Source organism: Lithobates pipiens, unplaced genomic scaffold (assembly GCF_037356315.1).
Source record: "Lithobates pipiens isolate NorthernLeopardFrog02 unplaced genomic scaffold, aLitPip1_a1.2 Scaffold_63, whole genome shotgun sequence".
Lineage (NCBI taxonomy): Eukaryota > Metazoa > Chordata > Amphibia > Anura > Ranidae > Lithobates > Lithobates pipiens.
This window is the reverse complement of record NW_027507885.1, coordinates 197,931-222,187: the sequence shown is the minus strand read 5'-3', so window position 1 is coordinate 222,187 and position 24,257 is coordinate 197,931. Positions and strand designations below refer to the sequence as shown.

General features: G+C 52.9%; 1 protein-coding gene across 3 annotated transcripts in view; it reads left to right on the top strand.

Annotated features, from left to right (window-relative positions):
* Positions 1-24,257, top strand: part of LOC143958879 (protein sel-1 homolog 3-like) — a 235,717-nt gene that overhangs the window by 98,405 nt on the left and 113,055 nt on the right. The window contains exons 9-11 of one of the 3 annotated variants that reach the window (XM_077467862.1): positions 4,583-4,723; positions 7,311-7,516; positions 15,154-15,333. In XM_077467862.1, the coding sequence (XP_077323988.1) occupies positions 4,583-4,723; positions 7,311-7,516; positions 15,154-15,333 (527 nt within the window). Of the gene's footprint in view, positions 1-4,579; positions 4,724-7,310; positions 7,517-15,153; positions 15,334-24,257 lie in introns of all 3 variants that reach the window. The other 2 variants (XM_077467861.1, XM_077467863.1) reach the window with 2 other exon arrangements.

Sequence of the window (24,257 nt, the reverse complement as noted above, 5' to 3'; positions counted from 1 at the left end):
GCCTTCACCATAGGTTGTCCCCGGCCCACCTCCCCCAGTGTCATATGGTCCAGAGGGCCTTCACCATAGGTTGTCCCCGGCCCACCTCCCCCCAGTGTCATATGGCCCAGAGGACCTTCACCATAGGTTGTCCTCGGCCCACCTCCCCCAGTGTCATATGGCCAAGAGGGCCTTCACCATAGGTTGTCCCCGGCCCACCTCCCCCCAGTGTCATATGGTCCAGAGGGCCTTCACCATAGGTTGTCCCTGGCCCACCTCCCCCCAGTGTCATATGGCCCAGAGGGCCTTCACCATAGGTTGTCCTTGGCCCACCTCCCCCCAGTGTCATATGGCCCAGAGGGCCTTCACCATAGCTTGTCCTCGGCCCACCTCCCCCCAGTGTCATATGGCCCAGAGGGCCTTCACCATAGGTTGTCCTCGGCCCACCTCCCCCCAGTGTCATATGGTCTAGAGGGCCTTCACCATAGGTTGTCCTCGGCCCACCTCCCCCCAGTGTCATTTGGTCCAGAGGGCCTTCACCATAGGTTGTCCCCGGCCCACCTCCCCCCAGTGTCATATGGTCCAGAGGGCCTTCACCATAGGTTGTCCCCGGCCCACCTCCCCCCAGTGTCATATGGTCCAGAGGGCCTTCACCATAGGTTGTCCTTGGCCCACCTACCCCAGTGTCATATGGTCCAGAGGGCCTTCACCATAGCTTGTCCTCAGCCCACCTCCCCCCAGTGTCATATGGCCCAGAGAGCCTTCACCATAGGTTGTCCTCGGCCCGCCTCCCCCCAGTGTCATATGGTCCAGAGGGCCTTCACCATAGGTTGTCCTCGGCTCGCCTCCCCCCAGTGTCATATGGCCCAGAGGGCCTTCACCATAGGTTGTCCTCTGCCCACCTCCCCCCAGTGTCATATGGTCCAGAGGGCCTTCACCATAGGTTGTCCTCGGCCCACCTCCTCCCAGTGTCATATGGTCCAGAGGGCCTTCACCATAGGTTGTCCTCGGCCCACCTCCCCCCAGTGTCATATGGTCCAGAGGTCCTTCACCATAGGTTGTCCTCGGCCCACCTCCCCCAAGTGTCATATGGTCCAGAGGGCCCTCACCATAGGTTGTCCTCGGCCCACCTACCCCCAGTGTCATATGGTCCAGAGGGCCTTCACCATAGATTGTCCTCTGCCCCCACCGTGTCATATAGTCCAGAGGGCTTTCACCATAGGTTGTCATCGGCCCACCTCCCCCCAGTGTCATATGGTCCAGAGGGCCTTCACCATAGATTGTCCTCGGCCCACCTCCCCCCAGTGTCATATGGTCCAGAGGGCCTTCACCATAGATTGTCCTCTGCCCCCACCGTGTCATATGGTCCAGAGGGCCTTCACCATAGGTTGTCCTCGGCCCACCTCCCCCCCGTGTCATATAGTCCAGAGGGCCTTCACCATAGGTTGTCCTCGGCCCACCTCCCCCCAGTGTCATATGGTCCAGAGGGCCTTCACCATAGATTGTCCTCTGCCCCCACTGTGTCATATGGTCCAGAGGGCCTTCACCATAGGTTGTCCTCGGCCCACCTCGCCCCCGTGTCATATAGTCCAGAGGGCCTTCACCATAGGTTGTCCTCGGCCCACCTCCCCCCAGTGTCATATGGTCCAGAGGGCCTTCACCATAGATTGTCCTCTGCCCCTCCGTGTCATATGGTCCAGAGGGCCTTCACCATAGGTTGTCCTCGGCCCACCTCCCCCCAGTGTCATATGGTCTAGAGGGCCTTCACCATAGGTTGTCCTTGGCCCACTTCCTCCCAGTGTCATATGGTCCGGAGGGCCTTCACCATAGATTGTCCTCTGCCCCCCCCCCCACCCTCCGTGTCATATGGTCACAGAGGGCCTTCACCATAGTCTGTCCTCTAAAACTCATCCATGGGACCACCCCCCCTCCTCCCGTCATATGGTCCAGAAGGCCTTTATCAGATTTTCCTCCTATGTCCCCCCCCCCATGTCATATGGTCACAGAGGGCCTTCACTATAGACTGTTCTCTGTGACACATCCATGGGACCCCCCCTACCCCCATGTCATATGGTCACAGATCTGGGGAAGAAGTTGGGACCCACAGGTAGATGTATGGAACATATCAGGGCCTTCACCATAGACTGTTCTCTGAGACATACCAATGTTCCCTTCCCCCAGTGTCATATGGTCCAGAGGGCCTTCACCATAGGTTGTCCTCGGCCCACCTCCCCCCAGTGTCATATGGTCCAGAGGGCCTTCACCATAGGTTGTCATCGGCCCACCTCCCCCCAGTGTCATATGGTCCAGAGGGCCTTCACCATAGGTTGTCATCGGCCCACCTCCCCCCAGTGTCATATGGTCCAGAGGGCCTTCACCATAGGTTGTCCTCGGCCCACCTCCCCCCAGTGTCATATGGCCCAGAGAGCCTTCACCATAGGTTGTCCTCGGCCCACCTCCCCCCATGTCATATGGTCCAGAGGGCCTTCACCATAGACCAGATGTTCTCAACCTTTTCAACACTGAGGAACACTTGAGGTAACCTTTCGGTCTCGGGGAACCCCCGTTATAAATGGCTGTATGTACAACTCATGATAAATTTGTGGGATGGTCCATGGAAGAACGCTCTTTACATCTGTGGTCTTGGGGAAGAATTTCCCCCCTACAGAGAGATAAAAAGATCACTGAGGTCACCGGGAACTTATCTGAGAGGCAAAAATCAGTCAATGCTAAAGAGACCCCTACAACCATTGGAGGAACCCTGCCATAGACTGTTCTCCGAGACACATCCATGGGACCCCCTCCCCCCGTGTCTTATGGTCACAGATCTGGGGAAGAAGTTGGGACCCCCATGTAGATGTATGGAACATATCAGGGACTTCACCCTAGACCAGTGTTGGGGAACCTCGGCACCCCAGATGTTTTGGAACTACATTTCCCATGATGCTCTGGCACTCTGCAGTGTAGATGAGCATCATGGGAAATGTAGTTCCAAAACATCTGGGGTGCCAAGGTTCCCCATCACTGCCCTAGACTACCCCGAGGAACACATTCCACACGTCACAATGTTCAGCAATTGTATCATTTTTTAGAAAAGCCCCACCTTTTATCATTCATGCTTAAGCTCCAATCAGATGTCACCTAAACTTAGGCATTTCCCCCACCTCCCCTCCCCCAGTGATCAGACTGTACATTGTAACTTTGTAGATGGGTAGAAGGCATTTCCCCCACCTCCCCTCCCCCAGTGATCAGACTGTACATTGTAACTTTGTAGATGGGTAGAAGGCATTTCCCCGACCTCCCCTCCCCCAGTGATCAGACTGTACATTGTAACTTTGTAGATGGGTAGAAGGCATTTCCCCCACCTCCCCTCCCCCAGTGATCAGACTGTACATTGTAACTTTGTAGATGGGTAGGAGGCATTTCCCCCACCTCCCCTCCCCCAGTGATCAGACTGTACATTGTAACTTTGTAGATGGGTAGGAGGCATTTCCCCGACCTCCCCTCCCCCAGTGATCAGACTGTACATTGTAACTTTGTAGATGGGTAGAAGGCATTTCCCCCACCTCCCCTCCCCCAGTGAGCAGACTGTACATTGTAACTTTGTAGAAGGGGTAGGAGGCATTTCCCCCACCTCCCCTCCCCCCAGTGATCAGACTGTACACTGTAACTTTGTAGCAAGTCACAAAGACTCCAGGAGGGTCTGATCTGTGTCAGACATTTGTGAAAACAGCCAAGAACTGCACAGGCACCAGGATTTACATGATTGTGTCATCTCTCATCGCCGGTGTTCTGACATATAACGTCCGTCCATCGGATACTGTCCGCCCCGTACTGTGCAGGCGCAGCGCTTGCGCAGTACAGAGCAGAAGGAGATTCTGAAAATCTCGGAAGCTGAACGGCACCTGCGCTGTGAGTGCAGGTGGGGGCCCCACCATCCAAGTGGACATAGGGCTGGCGATATTAGAGGGCCCCTCCCTGGGCTCGCCCCTCGCTGCGCTCGGCTCTTTTTATTCCAACTCTATGTCCACTTGGATGATGGAGCTAAAACCTGGACTCGGGGCGCCGCTCATCTTCTGAGATTTTCGGAATCTGCGCGTCCTGCGCATGCGCACTACACAGCGGACACTATCTGACGGGGGACACAATGTGATAGGACACCGGCCTCTCAGGCCAGGAAGTAGATGGTGACCCTGGATGTTGCCTGAACAGAGAAGGTGCCGCCCTTCTGGAGAGAAATGAAGAGGAGGTCAGGGGCCACACTGCGATCCTTCTGAGTATTGGGTCAGGGGCCACACTGCGATCCTTCTGAGTATTGGGTCAGGGGCCACACTGCGATCCTTCTGAGTATTGGGTCAGGGGCCACACTGCCATCCTTCTGAGTATTGGGTCAGGGGCCACACTGCGATCCTTCTGAGTATTGGGTCAGGGGCCACACTGCCATCCTTCTGAGTATTGGGTCAGGGGCCACACTGCGATCCTTCTGAGCATTCAATGTGAATCTGTCTGATGTCACCACTTCCCCAACCTGTTACTTTGTTTTGCTTTTTCTTACTTCTGATTGGTTCCTTTGTCTGTTTCTCGGTCACATGGTTCCCAGAAGACTGCGGAGACCCCTATAGTGATCTTACGGCTCGCTTCCTGCCGGAAAATGCCTTTCCGCAATGTTCAGAGTGGGAAGGACCCCCTCCCCCCCACAGGGCACTTATCACAAAACTGCTGAGGAAAAGGGCCGCTCGGGGAGGTAAGTGCACCTTCCGCCGACATGTGACCACAACATTGCACTTCTGCCCCAGGTAATGCGGAATATTTCTGTGGATTCATTATGGTCGGCACTCAATATTCCTCAGGATAACAGGAAATATTCTGGATGAATTTTTCAATGCCGCCTTTTCCCGTTTTCTTACAGCTTTTCCTAAAATTCCCATTGTTTACAGACCTCAGTAGCTTATAGTGGTTGTAAACCTCTGATATGAAATGAGAGAAGGGCCCATTTACACCGTCGCTCTGCATTAGCCAATGGCAAAGCCAGAATGCATGGCACATCACTGCACAGCGTGTATAACGCATGTTACCATGCATTGCGCCAACACACTGGTTACTGCAGCACGATGGCCTGAACGGGTCCTAAGAGTACATCATTGGATGGGGTGAACGGGTCCTAAGAGTACATCATTGGATGGGGGTAAAAGGGTCCTAAGGGTACATCATTGGATGGGGTGAACGGGTCCTAAGGGTACATCATTGGATGGGGTGAATGGGTCCTAAGAGTACATCATTGGATGGTTTGAATGGGTCCGAAGAGTATATGGTTGGAAGGCATGAATGGACCCTAAGAATACATGGTTGGATGGCATGAATGGACCCTAAGGGTACATGGTTGGATGGCATGAATGGACCCTAAGAATACATGGTTGGATGGCATGAATGGACCCTAAGAATACATGGTTGGATGGCATGAATGGACCCTAAGGGTACATGGTTGGATGGCATGAATGGAACGTAAGGGTACATGGTTGGATGGCATGAATGGACCCTAAGAATACATGGTTGGATGGCATGAATGGACCCTAAGGGTACATGGTTGGATGGCATGAATGGACCCTAAGAATACATGGTTGGATGGCATGAATGGACCCTAAGGGTACATGGTTGGATGGCATGAATGGAACGTAAGGGTACATGGTTGGATGGCATGAATGGACCCTAAGGGTACATGGTTGGATGGCATGAATGGACCCTAAGGGTACATGGTTGGATGGCATGAATGGAACGTAAGGGTACATGGTTGGATGGCATGAATGGACCCTAAGAATACATGGTTGGATGGCATGAATGGACCCTAAGGGTACATGGTTGGATGGCATGAATGGACCCTAAGGGTACATGGTTGGATGGCATGAATGGACCCTAAGAATACATGGTTGGATGGCATGAACGGACCGTAAGGGTACATGGTTGGATGGCATGAACGGACCCTAAGGGTACATGGTTGGATGGCATGAACGGACCCTAAGGGTACATGGTTGGATGGCATGAACGGACCCTAAGGGTACATGGTTGGATGGCATGAACGGACCCTAAGGGTACATGGTTGGATGGCATGAATGGACCCTAAGGGTACATGGTTGGATGGCATGAATGGACCCTAAGGGTACATGGTTGGATGGCATGAACGGACCCTAAGGGTACATGGTTGGATGGCATGAATGGACCCTAAGGGTACATGGTTGGATGGCATGAACGGACCCTAAGGGTACATGGTTGGATGGCATGAATGGACCCTAAGGGTACATGGTTGGATGGCATGAACGGACCCTAAGGGTACATGGTTGGATGGCATGAATGGACCCTAAGGGTACATGGTTGGATGGCATGAATGGACCCTAAGGGTACATGGTTGGATGGCATGAACGGACCCTAAGAATACATGGTTGGATGGCATGAACGGACCCTAATGCCCCGTACACACGAGAGGGATTAAGTCTGACAGACCTCCAAAGGAGTTCCGCCGGAGTTCCGACGGAGTTCTGGCGGACTTTTCGACCGAACGGACTTGGCCACACACCATCACACCAAACTCCGACGGAGTCGAACGTGATGACGTACAACGGGATTCGACGTAGGAAGTTCATAGACAGTAGCCAATAGCTGCCCTAGCGTCGGTTTTAGTCCGTCGGAGTAGCATACACACGAGCGAATTTTTCTAAGGGGACCGGGTCCGGCGGAGTTCCGTCGGGAAAATTTAAAGCATGCTTCATTTCTAAAGTCCGTCAGACTTTAGCTTCGCTAAAGTCCGTTGCAGCCCACACACGATCGGATAGTCCGCCGGACTCAGTCCGTCGGAGTTTGGATGTCGAAAAGTCCGCTCGTGTGTACGGGGCTTAAGGGTACATGGTTGGATGGCATGAATGGACCCTAAGGGTACATGGTTGGATGGCATGAATGGACCCTAAGAATACATGGTTGGATGGCATGAACGGACCCTAAGGGTACATGGTTGGATGGGGATAGTAAATAGTTGAAATTAGCCATGAAGTTGGGAAAAGTCAATCTCCAGTAACCTGAAACGATATCAGAGAGGGGCACAAGGGCTTATAGGGTATCATGGTGGGCATCTTGTAGTGTCAGCTCCTAGAGAAGGATTTTTCTGTGGAGCTTTGCCATTTTAAAGTCTAATTTATCCAACAACCAATCAGAGCTTTTGTTTTAATGATCAGTTTGGTGGGCTGATGCAAGATACAATCTGATTGTATGGTGAGTGGTAGTGAAATTGCACAGATTGCATGGCTCTTTGCACAACTTATTATCACGTTTCATCTTTTATTCAGGTCACAGAAACTTCACGGGCGAGCTCTTTGGACGAGCGCTGCACAGGATGTACCTGAGAAGAGTCTTGGCTCCCAATGGTCTGTCGCTGATCCGGAAGTCCATGCCGCTCCTCCTACAAGCCGGCTGCCTGGGGTACCACCCCGCTCTCTTCCTGGCATCTGTCCTCTTCCAAACTGGCCTGGGAGTGCGAAGAGACCAGTGCAAGGTATGGTGAGAGAAGAGTCCCATGACTGCTGCCTCGCTCTTCCCCTCGCTCTTCCCCTCGCTCTTCCCCCTCGCTCTTCCCCCTCACTCTTCCCCCTATCTCTTCCCCTCGCTCTTCCCCCTCGCTCTTCCCCTCGATCTTCCCCCTCGCTCTTCCCCTCGATCTTCCCCCTCGCTCTTCCCCCTCGCTCTTCCCCCTCCTTCTTCCCCCTCGCTCTTCCCCCTCGCTCTTCCCCCTCCTTCTTCCCCCTCGCTCTTCCCCTCGATCTTCCCCCTCGCTCCTCCCCCTCGCTCTTCCCCCTCCTTCTTCCCCCTCGCTCTTCCCCTCGATCTTCCCCCTCGCTCCTCCCCCTCACTCTTCCCCTCGCTCTTCACTCGCTCTTCACTCGCTCTTCCCCCTCGCTCTTCCCCCTCGCTCTTCCCCTCGATCTTCCCCCTCGCTCCTCCCCCTCACTCTTCCCCTCGCTCTTCCCCCTCGCTCTTCACTCGCTCTTCCCCCTAGCTCTTCCCCCTCGCTCTTCCCCCTTGCTCTTCCCCCTTGCTCTTCCCCTCGCTCTTCCCCCTCGCTCTTCCCCTCGCTCTTCCCCTCGCTCTTCCCCCTAGCTCTTCCCCCCCGCTCTTCCCCCCGCTCTTCCCCTCGCTCTTCCCCCTAGCTCTTCCCCTCTCGCTCTTCCCCCTTGCTCTTCCCCTCGCTCTTCCCCTCGCTCTTCCCCCTCGCTCTTCCCCCTGCTCTTCCCCCTCGCTCTTCCCCCTCGCTCTTCCCCCTCGCTCTTCCCCCTCGATCTGCCCCCTAGCTCTTCCCCTCGATCTTCCCCCTCGCTCTTCTCCCTCGCTCTTCCCTCGCTCTTCCCTCTCGCTCTTCCCCCTCTCTCTTCCCCCTCGCTCTTCCCCTCGCTCTTCCCTCGCTCTTCCCCCTTGCTCTTCCCCCTCGCTCTTCCCTCGCTCTTCCCCCTCGCTCTTCCCCCTCGCTCTTCCCCCTTGCTCTTCCCCCTTGCTCTTCCCCCTTGCTCTTCCCCCTCTCTCTTCCCCCTCGCTCTTCCCCCTCGCTCTGCCCCCTAGCTCTTCCCCTCGATCTTCCCCCTCGCTCTTCTCCCTAGCTCTTCCCTCGCTCTTCCCACGCTCTTCCCTCTCTCTTCCCTCTCGCTCTTCCCCCTCGCTCTTCCCCCTTCGCTCTTCCCCCTCGTTCTTCCCCCTCGCTCTTCCCCCTCGCTCTTCCCCCTCGCTCTTCCCCCTCGCTCTTCCCCCCTCGCTCTTTCCTCTTGTTCTTCCCCCTTGCTCTTCCCCCTCGCTCTTCCACCTTGTTCTTCCCCCTTGCTCTTCCCCCTCGCTCTTCCCCCTCGCTCTTCCCCCTCGTTCTTCCCCCCTTGCTCTTCCCCCCTCGCTCTTCCCCCCTCGCTCTTTCCCCTTGTTCTTCCCCCTCGCTCTTCCCCCTGCTCTTCCCCCCTCGCTCTTCCCCCCTCGCTCTTCCCCCATCGCTCTTTCCTCTTGTTCTTCCCCCTCGCTCTTCCCCCTCGCTCTTCCCCCCTCGCTCTTTCCTCTTGTTCTTCCCCCTCGCTCTTCCCCCTCGCTCTTCCCCCTCGCTCTTCCCCCCTCGCTCTTCCACCTTGCTCTTCCCCCCTCGCTCTTCCCCCCTCGCTCTTTCCCCTTGTTCTTCCCCCTCGCTCTTCCCCCCTCGCTCTTCCCCCCTCGCTCTTTCCCCTTGCTCTTCCCCTTGCTCTTCCCCTCGCTCTTCCCCCCTTGCTCTTCCCCCTCGCTCTTCCCCTCGCTCTTCCCCCTCGCTCTTCCCCTCGCTCTTCCCCCTCGATCTTCCCCCTCGCTCTTCTCCCTAGCTCTTCCCTCGCTCTTCCCTCTCTCTTCCCTCTCTCTTCCCCCTCGCTCTTCCCCCTCGCTCTTCCCCCTCGCTCTTCCCTCGCTCTTCCACCTTGTTCTTCCCCCTCGCTCTTCCCCCTCGCTCTTCCCCCTCGCTCTTCCCTCGCTCTTCCCTCGCTCTTCCCTCTCTCTTCCCCCTCGCTCTTCCCCCTCGCTCTTCCCCCTCGCTCTTCCCCCTCGCTCTTTCCTCTTGTTCTTCCCCCTTGCTCTTCCCCCTTGCTCTTCCCCCTCGCTCTTCCCCCTCGCTCTTCTCCCTCGCTCTTCCCCCTCGCTCTTCCCCCTCGCTCTTCCCCTCGCTCTTCCCCTCGCTCTTCCCCCTCGCTCTTCCCCTCGCTCTTCCCCTCGCTCTTCCCCTCGCTCTTCCCCTCTCGCTCTTCCCCCTCGTTCTTCCCCCTCGTTCTTCCCCCTCGCTCTTCCCCCTCGCTCTTCTCCCTCGCTCTTCCCCCTCGCTCTTCCCCTCTCGCTCTTCCCTCTCGCTCTTCCCCCTCGCTCTTCCCTCGCTCTTCCCCCTTGCTTTTCCCCCCGCTCTTCCCCCTCGCTCTTCCCCCTCGCTCTTCCCCCTCGCTCTTCCCCCTCGCTCTTCCCCCTCGCTCTTCCCCCTCGCTCTTCCCCCTCGCTCTTCCCCCTCGCTCTTCCCCCTTGTTCTTCCCCCTAGCTCTTCCCCTCGCTATTCCCCCTCGCTCTTCCCCCCTCGCTCTTCCCCCCTCGCTCTTCCCCCCTCGCTCTTCCCCCCTCGCTCTTCCCCCCTCGCTCTTCCCCCCTCGCTCTTCCCCCTAGCTCTTCCCCCTCGCTCTTCCCCCTCGCTCTTCCCCTCTTTTTATCCCGCTGGGTCCTCTTATGCCGCGTGCACATGACCGGTTTTCCTGTCGGAATAAACTCCGCTGGAACTGTCATGCGTACACACCAAAGTCCGATCGTTAAGAACGCGGTGACATACAACACGTACGACGGGACTAGAAAAAGGAAGTTCGTAGCCGGTAGTCTCCGTCTCGTACTCGCTTCAGAGCATGCGCTGTTTTTGGTCCATCAGAACAGCGTACAGACGGGCGGTATTCCCGATAGGAATTGGTTCCGTCGGAAAGATTTAGAACATGTTCTATTTCTGGGTCAGTCAGAATTTTCGTAAAAAATAAAAAGTCAGACTTGGCCCCACCCACGATCGGAATATACGATGAAAAGCTTCCGTCTGACTTTGTGTGTCGGACATTCCGCTCGTGTGTAGGCGCCATTACTGCAGCTTCGCTCCTCCTGGGAACATTTATTCACTTTAAATTTCCTTACCATAAAACCATAGAAGGGCAGACCGATAACCAAACATGTTTTGCATGAAGTGTTGTAGCTCCTTCGGGTTTTTGCTATTATTTGTGTCCCCATTGGGAAGATTCTTCTTTACTGTCCAAGTGATGAGAAGTGATTGGAAATCTCCCCGATCTGAGAGGAAAGCCCCTCTTTACAGGTCTCACCATCACAGGGTCCTCCTCGGAAGAGGACTTCTCATCGCCTGTTCTGGTGGCAGCTGTGACACCAGGACATATAGAAAGGAGGAATCCATTCATCGGGGACACAGACTGTAAGTGAAAGTCCGGTCCTAGACAGTCCGGTCCTAGACAGTCCGGTCCTAGACAGTCCGGTCCTTGACAGTCCGGGCCCTAGATAGTCCGTCCCTTGACAGTCCGGTCCTAGACAGTCCGGTCCTAGAGAGTCCGGTCCTTGACAGTCCAGTCCTTGACAGTCCGGCCCTAGACAGTCCGGTCCTTGACAGTCCGGTCCTTGACAGTCCGGTCCTTGACAGTCCGGTCCTTGACAGTCCGGTCCTTGACAGTCTGGTACTAGACAGTCTGGTACTAGACAGTCCGGTCCTAGAGAGTCCGGTCCTTGACAGTCCAGTCCTTGACAGTCCGGTCCTAGACAGTCCGGTCCTTGACAGTCCGGTCCTAGACAGTCCGGTCCTAGACAGTCCGGTCCTTGACAGTCCGGTCCTAGACAGTCCGGTCCTAGACAGTCCGGTCCTAGACAGTCCGGTCCTAGACAGTCCGGTCCTAGACAGTCCGGTCCTAGACAGTCCGGTCCTAGACAGTCCGGTCCTAGACAGTCCGGTCCTGGACAGCCCGGTCCTAGAGGTAGTCCGGTACTAGATAACGTTTTGAACCGAAATGCAATTCTCGACCAAATAGTTTATTTTATGGTAGAGAGATGAGGGCTAGTCCTGCGTGGTCCCTGACACAGGATGGAAGACGTCCCACCAAGGAAACAGATGACAAGAAAAATCGATATTTCCATCTCTGTTTTTTTTTTTTTAAAAGCCCGTGGCATGTAAAACACACCCAAAAACTTCCCCCCGGTGCCAAAAAAAGTGCACACACCTAAAGAGTGACACACAAAAACCTGCAACGGGTGTACCACTGTCCTCCACAAAGAAGGCTGGCCCCAACACCCCACCTCTGACCCCAACCCTAACCTCTGCCCCACCTCTGACCCCAACCCTATCCCTAAACTTCTGACCCCAACACCCCACCTCTGACCCCAACCCTAACCTCTGCCCCACCTTTGACCCCAACCCTATCCCTAAACTTCTGGCCCCAACACCCCATCTCTGACCCCAACCCTAACCTCTGCCCCACCTCTGACCCCAACCCTATCCCTAAACTTCTGGCCCCAACACCCCATCTCTGACCCTAACCTCTGCCCCACCTTTGACCCCAACCCTATCCCTAAACTTCTGACCCCAACACCCCATCTCTGACCCCAACCCTAACCCTAAACTCCGCCCCATCTCTGACCCCAACCCTAAACTCCGCCCCATCTCTGACCCCAACCCTAACCCTAAACTCCACTCAATCTCTGATCCCAACCCTAACCCTAAACTCCTAACCCCAACACCCCACCTCTGACCCCAACCCTATCCCTAACCCATAACGCCCAACCCTATCCCTGACCCTAATCCTATTCCTGACCCCAACCCCACCCCTAACCAATAACCCCCCACCCAACATCTAACCCTATACCTGACCCTAAACCCCGACCCTAACCTTATTCCTGACCCCAACCCCATCCCTAACCCATAACACCCCACCTGATACCTAATCCTATCCCTGACCCTAATCCCCAACCCTACCCCATAACCCAACCCTTTTCCTGAAACTAAACCCCAACCCTAACTCTAAACCCTAGTCCTAGAGAGTCCGGTCCTTGACAGTTCAGTCCTTGACAGTCTGGTCCTTGACAGTCTGGTCCTTGACAGTCTGGTCCTTGACAGTCTGGTCCTTGACAGTCCGGTCCTAGACAGTCCGGTCCTAGACAGTCCGGTCCTAGAGAGTCCGGTCCTTGACAGTCCGGTCCTTGACAGTCCGGTCCTTGACAGTCCGGTCCTTGACAGTCCGGTCCTTGACAGTCCGGTCCTTGACAGTCCGGTCCTTGACAGTCCGGTCCTTGACAGTCCGGTCCTTGACAGTCCAGTCCTCGACAGTCCGGTCCTCGACAGTCCGGTCCTAGACAGTCCGGTCCTAGACAGTCCGGTCCTAGACAGTCCGGTCCTAGACAGTCCGGCCCTACACTGTCCGGCCCTTGACAGTCCGGTCCTAGACAGTCCGGTCCTTGACAGTCCGGTCCTAGAGAGTCCGGTCCTTGACAGTCCGGTCCTTGACAGTCCGGTCCTTGACAGTCCAGTCCTTGACAGTCCGGTCCTAGAGAGTCCGGTCCTTGATAGTCCAGTCCTAGAGAGTCTGGTCCTTGACAGTCCGGTCCTAGAGAGTCCGGTCCTTGACAGTCCAGTCCTTGACAGTCTGGTCCTAGACAGTCCGGTCCTTGACAGTCCGGTCCTTGACAGTCCGGTCCTTGACAGTCCGGTCCTAGATAGTCCGGTCCTAAACAGTCCGGTCCTAGACAGTCCGGTCCTGGACAGCCCGGTCCTAGAGGTAGTCCGGAACTAGATAACGTTTTGAACCGAAATGCAATTCTCGACCAAATAGTTTAGGAAACAGATGACAAGAAAAATCGATATTTTCATCTCTGTTTTTTTTTTTTTTAAAAGCCCGTGGCATGTAAAACACACCCAAAAACGTCCCCCCGGTGCCAAAAAAAGTGCACACACCTAAAGAGTGACACACAAAAACCTGCAACGGGTGTACCACTGTCCTCCACAAAGAAGGCTGGCCCCAACACCCCATCTCTGACCCCAACCCTAACCTCTGCCCCACCTCTGACCCCAACCCTATCCCTAAACTTCTGACCCCAACACCCCACCTCTGACCCCCAACCCTAACCCTAAACTCCACCCAATCTCTGACCCCAACCCTATCCCTAAACTCCTGACCCCAACACCCCATCTCTGACCCCAACCCTATCCCTAAACTCCTGACCCCAACACCCCATCTCTGACCCCAACCCTAACCCTAAACTCCACCCAATCTCTGATCCCAACCCTAACCTCTGCCCCACCTCTGACCCCAACCCTATCCCTAAACTTCTGACCCCAACACCCCATCTCTGACCCCAACCCTAACCCTAAACTCCGCCCCATCTCTGACCCCAACCCTAACCCTAAACTCCGCCCCATCTCTGACCCCAACCCTAACCCTAAACTCCACTCAATCTCTGATCCCAACCCTAACCCTAAACTCCTAACCCCAACACCCCACCTCTGACCCCAACCCTATCCCTAACCCATAACACCCCACCTGATACCTAACCCTATCCCTGACCTTAATCCCCAACCCTAACCCATAACCCGACCCTTTTCCTGAAACTAAACCCCAACCCTAACTCTAAACCCTAACCCTATTCCTGACCCCAACACCATTCTTAACCCATAACCCCCCCCCCCCACCCAACACCTAACCCTATTTCTGACCCTAACCCTAACCCATAATGCCCAACCCTATCCCTGACCCTAATCCTATTCCTGACCCCAACCCCACCCCTAACCAATAACCCCCCACCCAACATCTAACCCTATTTCTGAACCCAACCCTATCCCTGGCCATAAAACCCCTAACTCTAACTAGTGTTGGGCGAATGGTTCAGGCCGAACAAAAGTTCTCCGAACACCCACATTTTCTGTGCGTTCGGCGGGCTCTACAATCACCGAATCACCCCTTTAACAAAGGGGCCCCCAGATCCAGATACATTGTACCCATACTCATTCACCAAAAAAACCTGCCAAAAATAAATAAAAACACTAGACACAATTTTGTCAAGTTCTTTATTTAAAAACCAACCTCCCCCGATGTGGAGCGAATCTCAATCATGAGGTCTGGTCACCTCGTGGTCCCACGCACCCGTGACGTCATCAACAGGTGCATACTGGGTTGGGGATGTCACAAGGGGCAGGTCCACCAGGTGACATCACCAGGTGGCCCCGCCCCTTACCTATGTAAGAACCTTTACCTGGCGGAAGAGGCATTCGGTGGGCAGCCGCCAACAATTGCGGAGCGTTTTGGGTTTTTTTTCAGGTGCGTTGTGATTTACAATGGATCTACATCAGGGGGCATCGTTTTTTATGCTTTTACATCTTTTTAATAAAGGAATTACAACTGTATAGGAGAGAGGGGTCATTTCTGGAACCCGCCCCCTTCCCCCGCTGCCATAGACAAAGGCCACAAGTGCCCTGATGGTATACAGCCCTCCGTGGGTTGGGTATATTCCAGAGGTAAAGTCCATGAGAACTTCCCATGGGGCAGACGGTTCTCCTCACCTGCCCACGGGCCTCGTTATGGTTGGTACTTTGGGCTGGAGAATGTATGTGCTTTACATTGATCTGTCTCTCTCCAGGCTCTGAAGTTCAGCCTTCTCTCCGCTCAACAAGACGATCGTCTGGCCCAGCTGTCTCTGGGCCACAAACACCACATGGGAGTGGATGGCTACCCACTAGACTACGACCTGTCCTATGCCTACTATGCCAATATCGCCCACCAAACCATGACTGACCGCGTGACACCCAGCAAACACCAGGTGCAGTATGATCGATTCCCCTCCGCCCAGAAATAGAACGATCGATTCCCCTCCGCCCAGAAATAGAATGATCGATTCCCCTCCGCCCAGAAATAGAATGATCGATTCCCCCTCCTCCCAGAAATAGAATGATCGATTCCCCTCCGCCCAGAAATAGAATGATCGATTCACCTCCACCCAGAAATAGAATGATCGATTCCCCTCCGTCCAGAAATAGAACGATCGATTCCCCTCCGTCCAGAAATAGAACGATCGATTCCCCTCCTCCCAGAAATAGAATGATCGATTCCCCTCCTCCCAGAAATAGAACGATCGATTCCCCTCTGCCCAGAAATAGAATGATCTATTCCCCTCCGCCCAGAAATAGAACGATCGATTCACCTCCACCCAGAAATAGAACGATCGATTCACCTCCACCCAGAAATAGAACGATCGATTCCCCTCCGCCCAGAAATAGAACGATCGATTCACCTCCACCCAGAAATAGAATGATCGATTCCCCTCCGCCCAGAAATAGAATGATCGATTCACCTCCACCCAGAAATAGAATGATCGATTCCCCTCCGTCCAGAAATAGAACGATCGATTCCCCTCCGCCCAGAAATAGAATGATCGATTCCCCTCCTCCCAGAAATAGAATGATCGATTCCCCCTCCTCCCAGAAATAGAATGATCGATTCCCCCTCCTCCCAGAAATAGAATGATCGATTCCCCTCCGCCCAGAAATAGAACGATCGATTCACCTCCGCCCAGAAATAGAACGATCGATTCACCTCCACCCAGAAATAGAATGATCGATTCCCCTCCGCCCAGAAATAGAACGATCGATTCCCCTCCGCCCAGAAATAGAACGATCGATTCACCTCCACCCAGAAATAGAATGATCGATTCCCCTCCGTCCAGAAATAGAACGATCGATTCCCCTCCGCCCAGAAATAGAATGATCGATTCCCCTCCTCCCAGAAATAGAATGATCGATTCCCCCTCCTCCCAGAAATAGAATGATCGATTCCCCCTCCTCCCAGAAATAGAATGATCGATTCCCCTCCGCCCAGAAATAGAACGATCGATTCACCTCCGCCCAGAAATAGAATGATCGATTCCCCTCCGCCCAGAAATAGAACGATCGATTCACCTCCACCCAGAAATAGAACGATCGATTCCCCTCCGTCCAGAAATAGAACGATCGATTCCCCTCCGCCCAGAAATAGAACGATCGATTCCCCTCCTCCCAGAAATAGAATGATCGATTCCCCTCCGCCCAGAAATAGAACGATCGATTCCCCTCCTCCCAGAAATAGAACGATCGATTCCCCTCCGCCCAGAAATAGAACGATCGATTCCCCTCCGCCCAGAAATAGAACGATCGATTCCCCTCCGCCCAGAAATAGAACGATCGATTCCCCTCCTCCCAGAAATAGAACGATCGATTCCCCTCCTCCCAGAAATAGAACGATCGATTCCCCTCCGCCCAGAAATAGAACGATCGATTCCCCTCCTCCCAGAAATAGAACGATCGATTCCCCTCCTCCCAGAAATAGAACGATCGATTCCCCTCCGCCCAGAAATAGAACGATCGATTCCCCTCCTCCCAGAAATAGAATGATCGATTCCCCTCCGCCCAGAAATAGAACGATCGATTCACCTCCACCCAGAAATAGAACGATCGATTCCCCTCCTCCCAGAAATAGAATGATCGATTCCCCTCCGCCCAGAAATAGAACGATCGATTCACCTCCACCCAGAAATAGAATGATCGATTCCCCTCCTCCCAGAAATAGAATGATCGATTCCCCTCCGCCCAGAAATAGAACGATCGATTCACCTCCACCCAGAAATAGAACGATCGATTCCCCTCCTCCCAGAAATAGAACGATCGATTCCCCTCCTCCCAGAAATAGAATGATCGATTCCCCTCCGCCCAGAAATAGAATGATCGATTCCCCTCCGCCCAGAAATAGAATGATCGATTCCCCTCCGCCCAGAAATAGAACGATCGATTCACCTCCACCCAGAAATAGAATGATCGATTCCCCTCCTCCCAGAAATAGAATGATCGATTCCCCTCCGCCCAGAAATAGAATGATCGATTCCCTTCCGCCCAGAAATAGAACAATCGATTCCCCTCCGCCCAGAAATAGAACGATCGATTCACCTCCACCCAGAAATAGAACGATCGATTCCCCTCCTCCCAGAAATAGAACGATCGATTCCCCTCCTCCCAGAAATAGAATGATCGATTCCCCTCCGCCCAGAAATAGAACAATCGATTCCCCTCCTCCCAGAAATAGAACGATCGATTCCCCTCCGCCCAGAAATAGAACGATCGATTCCCCTCCTCCCAGAAATAGAACGATCGATTCACCTCCTCCCAGAAATAGAATGATCGATTCCCCTCCGCCCAGAAATAGAACGATCAATTCCCTTCCGCCCAGAAATAGAACGATCGATTCCCCTCCTCCCAGAAATAGAATGATCGATTCCCCTCCTCCCAGAAATAGAACGATCGATTCCCCTCCGCCCAGAAATAGAACGATCAATTCCCTTCCGCCCAGAAATAGAACGATCGATTCACCTCTGCCCAGAAATAGAATGATCGATTCCCCTCCGCCCAGAAATAGAACGATCGATTCCCTTCCGCCCAGAAATAGAACGATCGATTCACCTCTGCCCAGAAATAGAATGATCGATTCCCCTCCGCCCAGAAATAGAACGATCGATTCCCCTCCGCCCAGAAATAGAACGATCGATTCCCCTCCTCCCAGAAATAGAATGATCGATTCCCCTCCGCCCAGAAATAGAACGATCGATTCACCTCCGCCCAGAAATAGAATGATCGATTCCCCTCCGCCCAGAAATAGAACGATCGATTCCCTTCCGCCCAGAAATAGAACGATCGATTCACCTCCGCCCAGAAATAGAACGATCGATTCCCCTCCGCCCAGAAATAGAACGATCGATTCCCCTCCGCCCAGAAATAGAACGATCAATTCCCTTCCGCCCAGAAATAGAACGATCGATTCCCCTCCTCCCAGAAATAGAATGATCGATTCCCCTCCTCCCAGAAATAGAACGATCGATTCCCCTCCGCCCAGAAATAGAACGATCAATTCCCTTCCGCCCAGAAATAGAACGATCGATTCACCTCTGCCCAGAAATAGAATGATCGATTCCCCTCCGCCCAGAAATAGAACGATCAATTCCCTTCCGCCCAGAAATAGAACGATCGATTCACCTCTGCCCAGAAATAGAATGATCGATTCACCTCCACCCAGAAATAGAATGATCGATTCCCCTCCTCCCAGAAATAGAATGATCGATTCCCCTCCGCCCAGAAATAGAACGATCAATTCCCTTCCGCCCAGAAATAGAACGATCGATTCCCCTCCTCCCAGAAATAGAATGATCGATTCCCCTCCGCCCAGAAATAGAACGATCGATTCACCTCCGCCCAGAAATAGAATGATCGATTCCCCTCCGCCCAGAAATAGAACGATCGATTCCCCTCCGCCCAGAAATAGAACGATCGATTCCCCTCCTCCCAGAAATAGAACGATCGATTCCCCTCCGCCCAGAAATAGAATGATCGATTCCCCTCCGCCCAGAAATAGAACGATCGATTCCCTTCCGCCCAGAAATAGAATGATCGATTCCCCTCTGCCCAGAAATAGAACGATCGATTCACCTCCACCCAGAAATAGAATGATCGATTCCCCTCCACCCAGAAATAGAATGATCGATTCACCTCCACCCAGAAATAGAACGATCGATTCCCCTCCGCCCAGAAATAGAACGATCGATTCCCCTCCTCCCAGAAATAGAATGATCGATTCCCCTCCGCCCAGAAATAGAACGATCGATTCCCCTCTGCCCAGAAATAGAACGATCGATTCCCCTCCTCCCAGAAATAGAATGATCGATTCACCTCCTCCCAGAAATAGAATGATCGATTCCCCTCCACCCAGAAATAGAATGATCGATTCACCTCCACCCAGAAATAGAACGATCGATTCCCCTCCGCCCAGAAATAGAACGATCGATTCCCCTCCTCCCAGAAATAGAATGATCGATTCCCCTCCGCCCAGAAATAGAACGATCGATTCCCCTCTGCCCAGAAATAGAACGATCGATTCCCCTCCTCCCAGAAATAGAATGATCGATTCACCTCCGCCCAGAAATAGAATGATCGATTCCCCTCCGCCCAGAAATAGAACGATCGATTCCCTTCCGCCCAGAAATAGAATGATCGATTCCCCTCCGCCCAGAAATAGAATGATCGATTCCCCTCCGTCCAGAAATAGAACGATCGATTCCCCTCCTCCCAGAAATAGAACGATCGATTCCCCTCCGCCCAGAAATAGAATGATCGATTCCCCTCCGTCCAGAAATAGAACGATCGATTCCCCTCCTCCCAGAAATAGAACGATCGATTCCCCTCCGTCCAGAAATAGAACGATCGATTCCCCTCCGTCCAGAAATAGAACGATCGATTCCCCTCCTCCCAGAAATAGAATGATCGATTCCCCTCCGCCCAGAAATAGAATGATCGATTCCCCTCCGCCCAGAAATAGAATGATCGATTCCCCTCCACCCAGAAATAGAATGATCGATTCCCCTCCGCCCAGAAATAGAACGATCGATTCCCCTCCACCCAGAAATAGAACGATCGATTCCCTTCCGCCCAGAAATAGAATGATCGATTCCCCTCCGCCCAGAAATAGAATGATCGATTCCCCTCCGCCCAGAAATAGAATGATCGATTCCCCTCCGCCCAGAAATAGAATGATCGATTCCCCTCCACCCAGAAATAGAATGATCGATTCCCCTCCGCCCAGAAATAGAACGATCGATTCCCCTCCACCCAGAAATAGAATGATCGATTCACCTCCACCCAGAAATAGAACGATCGATTCACCTCCACCCAGAAATAGAATGATCGATTCCCTTCCGCCCAGAAATAGAACGATCGATTCCCCTCCTCCCAGAAATAGAATGATCGATTCCCCTCCGCCCAGAAATAGAACGATCGATTCACCTCCGCCCAGAAATAGAACGATCGATTCACCTCCGCCCAGAAATAGAATGATCGATTCCCCTCCGCCCAGAAATAGAACGATCGATTCCCCTCCGCCCAGAAATAGAACGATCGATTCCCCTCCACCCAGAAATAGAATGATCGATTCACCTCCACCCAGAAATAGAATGATCGATTCCCTTCCGCCCAGAAATAGAATGATCGATTCCCTTCCGCCCAGAAATAGAACGATCGATTCCCCTCCTCCCAGAAATAGAATGATCGATTCCCCTCCGCCCAGAAATAGAACGATCGATTCACCTCCGCCCAGAAATAGAACGATCGATTCACCTCCGCCCAGAAATAGAATGATCGATTCCCCTCCGCCCAGAAATAGAACGATCGATTCCCCTCCGCCCAGAAATAGAACGATCGATTCCCCTCCACCCAGAAATAGAATGATCGATTCACCTCCACCCAGAAATAGAATGATCGATTCCCTTCCGCCCAGAAATAGAACGATCGATTCCCCTCCGCCCAGAAATAGAACGATCGATTCCCCTCCGCCCAGAAATAGAATGATCGATTCACCTCCACCCAGAAATAGAACGATCGATTCCCTTCCGCCCAGAAATAGAACGATCGATTCCCCTCCGCCCAGAAATAGAACGATCGATTCCCCTCCGCCCAGAAATAGAACGATCGATTCCCCTCCTCCCAGAAATAGAATGATCGATTCCCCTCCGCCCAGAAATAGAATGATCGATTCCCCTCCTCCCAGAAATAGAATGATCGATTCCCCTCCGCCCAGAAATAGAACGATCGATTCACCTCCGCCCAGAAATAGAATGATCGATTCCCCTCCGCCCAGAAATAGAACGATCGATTCCCCTCCGCCCAGAAATAGAATGATCGATTCCCCTCCGCCCAGAAATAGAACGATCGATTCCCTTCCGCCCAGAAATAGAACGATCGATTCCCCTCCTCCCAGAAATAGAATGATCGATTCCCCTCCTCCCAGAAATAGAACGATCGATTCCCCTCCGCCCAGAAATAGAACGATCAATTCCCTTCCGCCCAGAAATAGAACGATCGATTCACCTCTGCCCAGAAATAGAATGATCGATTCCCCTCCGCCCAGAAATAGAACGATCAATTCCCTTCCGCCCAGAAATAGAACGATCGATTCACCTCTGCCCAGAAATAGAATGATCGATTCACCTCCACCCAGAAATAGAATGATCGATTCCCCTCCTCCCAGAAATAGAACGATCGATTCCCCTCCGCCCAGAAATAGAACGATCGATTCCCCTCCTCCCAGAAATAGAACGATCGATTCACCTCCTCCCAGAAATAGAATGATCGATTCCCCTCCGCCCAGAAATAGAACGATCAATTCCCTTCCGCCCAGAAATAGAACGATCGATTCCCCTCCTCCCAGAAATAGAATGATCGATTCCCCTCCTCCCAGAAATAGAACGATCGATTCCCCTCCGCCCAGAAATAGAATGATCGATTCCCCTCCGCCCAGAAATAGAACGATCAATTCCCTTCCGCCCAGAAATAGAACGATCGATTCACCTCTGCCCAGAAATAGAACGATCGATTCCCCTCCGCCCAGAAATAGAACGATCAATTCCCTTCCGCCCAGAAATAGAATGATCGATTCACCTCCGCCCAGAAATAGAACGATCAATTCCCTTCCGCCCAGAAATAGAACGATCGATTCACCTCTGCCCAGAAATAGAATGATCGATTCACCTCCACCCAGAAATAGAATGATCGATTCCCCTCCTCCCAGAAATAGAATGATCGATTCCCCTCCGCCCAGAAATAGAACGATCAATTCCCCTCCGCCCAGAAATAGAACGATCGATTCCCCTCCTCCCAGAAATAGAATGATCGATTCCCCTCCACCCAGAAATAGAATGATCGATTCCCCTCCACCCAGAAATAGAATGATCGATTCGCCTCCTCCCAGAAATAGAATGATCGATTCCCCTCCGCCCAGAAATAGTATGATCGATTCCCCTCCACCCAGAAATAGAACGATCGATTCCCCTCCGCCCAGAAATAGAACGATCGATTCCCCTCCTCCCAGAAATAGAATGATCGATTCCCCTCCTCCCAGAAATAGAATGATCGATTCCCCTCCGCCCAGAAATAGAACGATCAATTCCCCTCCGCCCAGAAATAGAACGATCGATTCCCCTCCTCCCAGAAATAGAATGATCGATTCCCCTCCGCCCAGAAATAGAACGATCGATTCACCTCCGCCCAGAAATAGAATGATCGATTCCCCTCCGCCCAGAAATAGAACGATCGATTCCCTTCCGCCCAGAAATAGAACGATCGATTCACCTCCGCCCAGAAATAGAACGATCGATTCCCCTCCGCCCAGAAATAGAACGATCGATTCCCCTCCGCCCAGAAATAGAACGATCAATTCCCTTCCGCCCAGAAATAGAACGATCGATTCCCCTCCTCCCAGAAATAGAATGATCGATTCCCCTCCTCCCAGAAATAGAACGATCGATTCCCCTCCGCCCAGAAATAGAACGATCAATTCCCTTCCGCCCAGAAATAGAACGATCGATTCACCTCTGCCCAGAAATAGAATGATCGATTCCCCTCCGCCCAGAAATAGAACGATCAATTCCCTTCCGCCCAGAAATAGAACGATCGATTCACCTCTGCCCAGAAATAGAATGATCGATTCACCTCCACCCAGAAATAGAATGATCGATTCCCCTCCTCCCAGAAATAGAATGATCGATTCCCCTCCGCCCAGAAATAGAACGATCAATTCCCTTCCGCCCAGAAATAGAACGATCGATTCACCTCTGCCCAGAAATAGAATGATCGATTCCCCTCCGCCCAGAAATAGAACGATCGATTCCCCTCTGCCCAGAAATAGAATGATCGATTCACCTCCACCCAGAAATAGAATGATCGATTCCCCTCCTCCCAGAAATAGAATGATCGATTCCCCTCCGCCCAGAAATAGAACGATCAATTCCCTTCCGCCCAGAAATAGAACGATCGATTCCCCTCCTCCCAGAAATAGAATGATCGATTCCCCTCCGCCCAGAAATAGAACGATCGATTCACCTCCGCCCAGAAATAGAATGATCGATTCCCCTCCGCCCAGAAATAGAACGATCGATTCCCTTCCGCCCAGAAATAGAACGATCGATTCACCTCCGCCCAGAAATAGAACGATCGATTCACCTCCGCCCAGAAATAGAACGATCGATTCCCCTCCGCCCAGAAATAGAACGATCAATTCCCTTCCGCCCAGAAATAGAACGATCGATTCCCCTCCTCCCAGAAATAGAATGATCGATTCCCCTCCTCCCAGAAATAGAACGATCGATTCCCCTCCGCCCAGAAATAGAACGATCAATTCCCTTCCGCCCAGAAATAGAACGATCGATTCACCTCTGCCCAGAAATAGAATGATCGATTCCCCTCCGCCCAGAAATAGAACGATCAATTCCCTTCCGCCCAGAAATAGAACGATCGATTCACCTCTGCCCAGAAATAGAATGATCGATTCACCTCCACCCAGAAATAGAATGATCGATTCCCCTCCTCCCAGAAATAGAATGATCGATTCCCCTCCGCCCAGAAATAGAACGATCAATTCCCTTCCGCCCAGAAATAGAACGATCGATTCCCCTCCTCCCAGAAATAGAATGATCGATTCCCCTCCGCCCAGAAATAGAACGATCGATTCCCCTCCTCCCAGAAATAGAATGATCGATTCCCCTCCGCCCAGAAATAGAACGATCGATTCACCTCCGCCCAGAAATAGAATGATCGATTCCCCTCCGCCCAGAAATAGAACGATCAATTCCCTTCCGCCCAGAAATAGAACGATCGATTCACCTCTGCCCAGAAATAGAAT